General features: G+C 46.5%; 1 protein-coding gene across 1 annotated transcript; it reads left to right on the forward strand.

Moving 5' to 3' along the window:
* Window positions 1–1,711: 1,711 nt before the first annotated feature.
* Window positions 1,712–2,947, forward strand: LOC117845526 (uncharacterized). The gene has a single exon (XM_034726585.2). It carries the CDS (start codon window positions 1,823–1,825, stop codon window positions 2,468–2,470), a length of 648 nt encoding a protein of 215 aa, XP_034582476.1. The 5' UTR covers window positions 1,712–1,822; the 3' UTR covers window positions 2,471–2,947.
* Window positions 2,948–3,243: the final 296 nt, after the last annotated feature.

A 3,243-nucleotide genomic window follows, 5' to 3' on the forward strand; every position in this document is an offset into this window, starting at 1 on the left:
GCTCAAGGATCGGGCAGCAGCGGCACTAGGGCAAAACGGAAGGAATGTTTTCCTCCGTTATTTATAACCACAGCGCGGTAACAAAAGCGGGATTAAGGGAATATTCCAATTTAATGGCCCAAAGATTTTGCACCTGATTGGCAGTTTCCATTATTTTCGGAAGAGATAAGGTTACTATTGATGGACGGTCACATTGACTAAAGGTTGACCCTTGTACCCACCAAACTAGTCGTGTAACGGCTCGGGGACTGTGTACCACGTGCCCATCGACTAAAATTTTTTTTCTTTGGGTTTTAAGAAAAAAGAGATGCAAATTACAGATTGACCATCAACCTGATTCTTCGATTCAACCTAAGGCTCGGGGGCTACTCCATATGGAGTGCGACTTTTGTTGCACTTCCATACAAAAATTCAAAATTGAAGATTCAAGACTAAGTTAACTGATGCTTGAGCACATTCTAGCTGCATGGCAGTGTCGAGTACGTTTGAAAACTCAACCCAATGAAGTACTCGACGAGCACCAAAACTAGTCGGAGGAGCCTACAAAAGTACTCAGAACTGCCGCATTTGACTAAAAAGTACTCAGGGGCTTGTCGTACATATATCTATAGGCCCACTAGAAGGTTTGGACAGTTCTAGATACAAGGCTAGATACCGAGACGTGTCAGACATAGAGGTTATGGTGCAGGACGGCGTATTCTACGTGGCAAGACAGGAACTAGTCGAGAATTAGGAAACTACTTGTAGCAATTAGAGTAGGACTTATCTAGTCGAATCCGACTAGTATTCTTGTAAACAACCGACCTGTAACCCTGCCCCCAGCAATATAAGGCGAGACAGGGACCCCCTCCAAAGCAATTCAATCCAACCAACACACAGGATGTAGGGTATTACGCAATCCAGAACCTATCTAAACCGTGTGTTAGAGTTCACCTTCGAGTTCCTGATCTCGACGAGCACCACGTACTAAACACTATCTCGGGCACCCTCCTTGGTAGGTTGTCGGGCTAAACACTGACACATATAAACCATGGGAACTATATTCTATGTGCGAGTAAAACCACATCTCTTGTTCACTTCAATCTTACCTCTTATGTTTCATTTTTATTTTGCGGTTGCGCAAGGTTCTTAATTGCCCGCAGCATTCTGCTAATTATCATTGTTGAAAATGCTGTATCTGAGGTGTGCTATTAGCATAAAGCATGTACAGTACTATATGTTTAAGAATTCAAGGAGCTTGAGGCCTGATTTGAAATTTATAACTTTACAATTGTTTTTATTTAACTCGGCGGATAATAACAATTAACAATACATGTATTCATCTCCCTTTCATCTATGGAGTAGTACCGTTAAGCAACAAGCAATCCAACAATATAATACGTGACATCACAAAAAGGATCTTAATACCTTTTGGCATTCTAGTGCACGAAACCTTTTGAGCCTACGAGGTCAAGGTCTCCTAAAAAACCATGGCATTGCAAAACTATGTGTCAAAAATTCCCAAAGGTTCTTTTCCCTGGAATACGACTAGTAATAATATTTGAATACAATTAAGCAACTTGTATCCGAATAATACTTGACCATCACAAAAGGAACTCCCAAGTCCTTTTTCTAAATATCATCCGAAAACTTTATGCTAATCCATCTAACCACCGCTCCAACGCAAGTCAAGGTCAAGACCTCAATGCTATATATATATCCGGAGCAACCACATCCGGTTCAAAAAGCCAATCACAAGATAGCAACAAAAGTTAGCCAGTTGACACCTTCTGAGTCCAGTCTGCTACCTAAGGTCAAGCAGCAGCAAGCCGCTGCTCCATCCATGGGGGCTTTCGACGACTGCTGCGACGACTGCCGCTGCTACAGCTGCCGGGAGTTCTGGTGGTGCGTCCTCTGCCTCGCCATCCTCGCCGCCGTCGCCCTCATCGTCGTCCTCGTCGTCGCCTTCGGCTTCGTCCGCCACGTGAGCGTCACCGTCGACGACGCCTCCCTCACCCGCCTCGCCCTGGTCGGCGGCGGGACGACGGCCACGGCGCTCGCGTACAACCTCTCGTTGACGCTGACCATCCGCAACCCGAACTGGGCCATGGCCATGACCAACACCAAGCCGCTGGACGCCGCGTACAGCTTCGACGGCCAGCAGTTCGACCGCGTCCGGCTCGCCGGCGACGGCGACAAGCACCCCGCAGGGAAGACCAGGGTTTACAGGCTCACGTCGGGATCCGACGCCGCGCCCGTCTCGCTGGGCAACGCCGGCGTCGCCGAGTTCGGGAAGGAGAACGCCACGGGGGTGTTCGAGGTGGTGGTGGCCGTGAAGGGCGAGGTCAAGTACACGGCGCGCGTCACCAAGTGCGCCATCGAGGCCACCTGCCCGCTCAAGCTGCAGCTCGCGCCGCTGGGGCAGGCGCCGGCGGCGATCGTGTTCCAGAAGGTCAACTGCAAGCTCGCCAAGGCCGAGAAGAACTGCTAGGCCGGACGGCATTGTGCAGCTAGCTTTGGGGTGCAGTGGCGTGTCTGACACTGGGGTCCTGCAACTTCGATAGGGATGTCAGTGGTGGCACCAATGTTTTAAGTAGTAGTGGGGTCAGTTGTTTTCTCACTTTCCTTGATTTAAAATATGGAGTAGTTCAATTGAATGAGTTTTAGCATTTAGGTCGAGTAAGTAAACCATGCTATGCAAAACTCGCATCCATAGAGCTCATGGATCACCTATCCTTGAGAAGAAGCTCGGTTAAAGCGCCAGAGGAACAACTGCTAGTGCAAAGCTCCGAACTAGCTAATTGTCATCTTAGTTGGTGTTAATTTCCTGGTGAGGTGATATGGTTGTTAGTTAGTCGTTATCGTGTTGCAAGTTTACTATGTTGGTTAATGTGTAATGTGCTTGTTATGTACCGAGTACCGGGACAGTAATGATACAATCAGAAATGATGTAACTTTGTTACTCTAATCGCTGCAAAACATAATTGTGCAGGTTAAATATTTGTAGTTAAATTTACACCATCAATTTGAAGGATCATCTGCCTTTCCTTGTGGGTTTTGGTAAAATACTGTCTCATGAGATATGTACTGAATTTTTGGTTTAAAGGGATGATGCAAAATGGTTGAAATAACAACCAGCGTGAAGACAGATCAATTTTCTAAACCATTTGTAGTTGAAATAAGAGAATTATAATGGTGAGCTGATGCGAATTAGAATGTGTCTGTATTAACTTGGGGTCACTTGGCCAAATAAATTAAAATGAA

This window comes from Setaria viridis, chromosome 2 (genome assembly GCF_005286985.2).
Source record: "Setaria viridis chromosome 2, Setaria_viridis_v4.0, whole genome shotgun sequence".
In the NCBI taxonomy this organism is placed as follows: Eukaryota; Viridiplantae; Streptophyta; class Magnoliopsida; order Poales; family Poaceae; genus Setaria; species Setaria viridis.

Excerpts from the sequence above, each read along its gene's own strand:
- LOC117845526 (XM_034726585.2), top strand. The coding sequence starts at position 1,823 with ATGGGGGCTTTCGACGACTGCTGCGACGACTGCCGCTGCTACAGCTGC.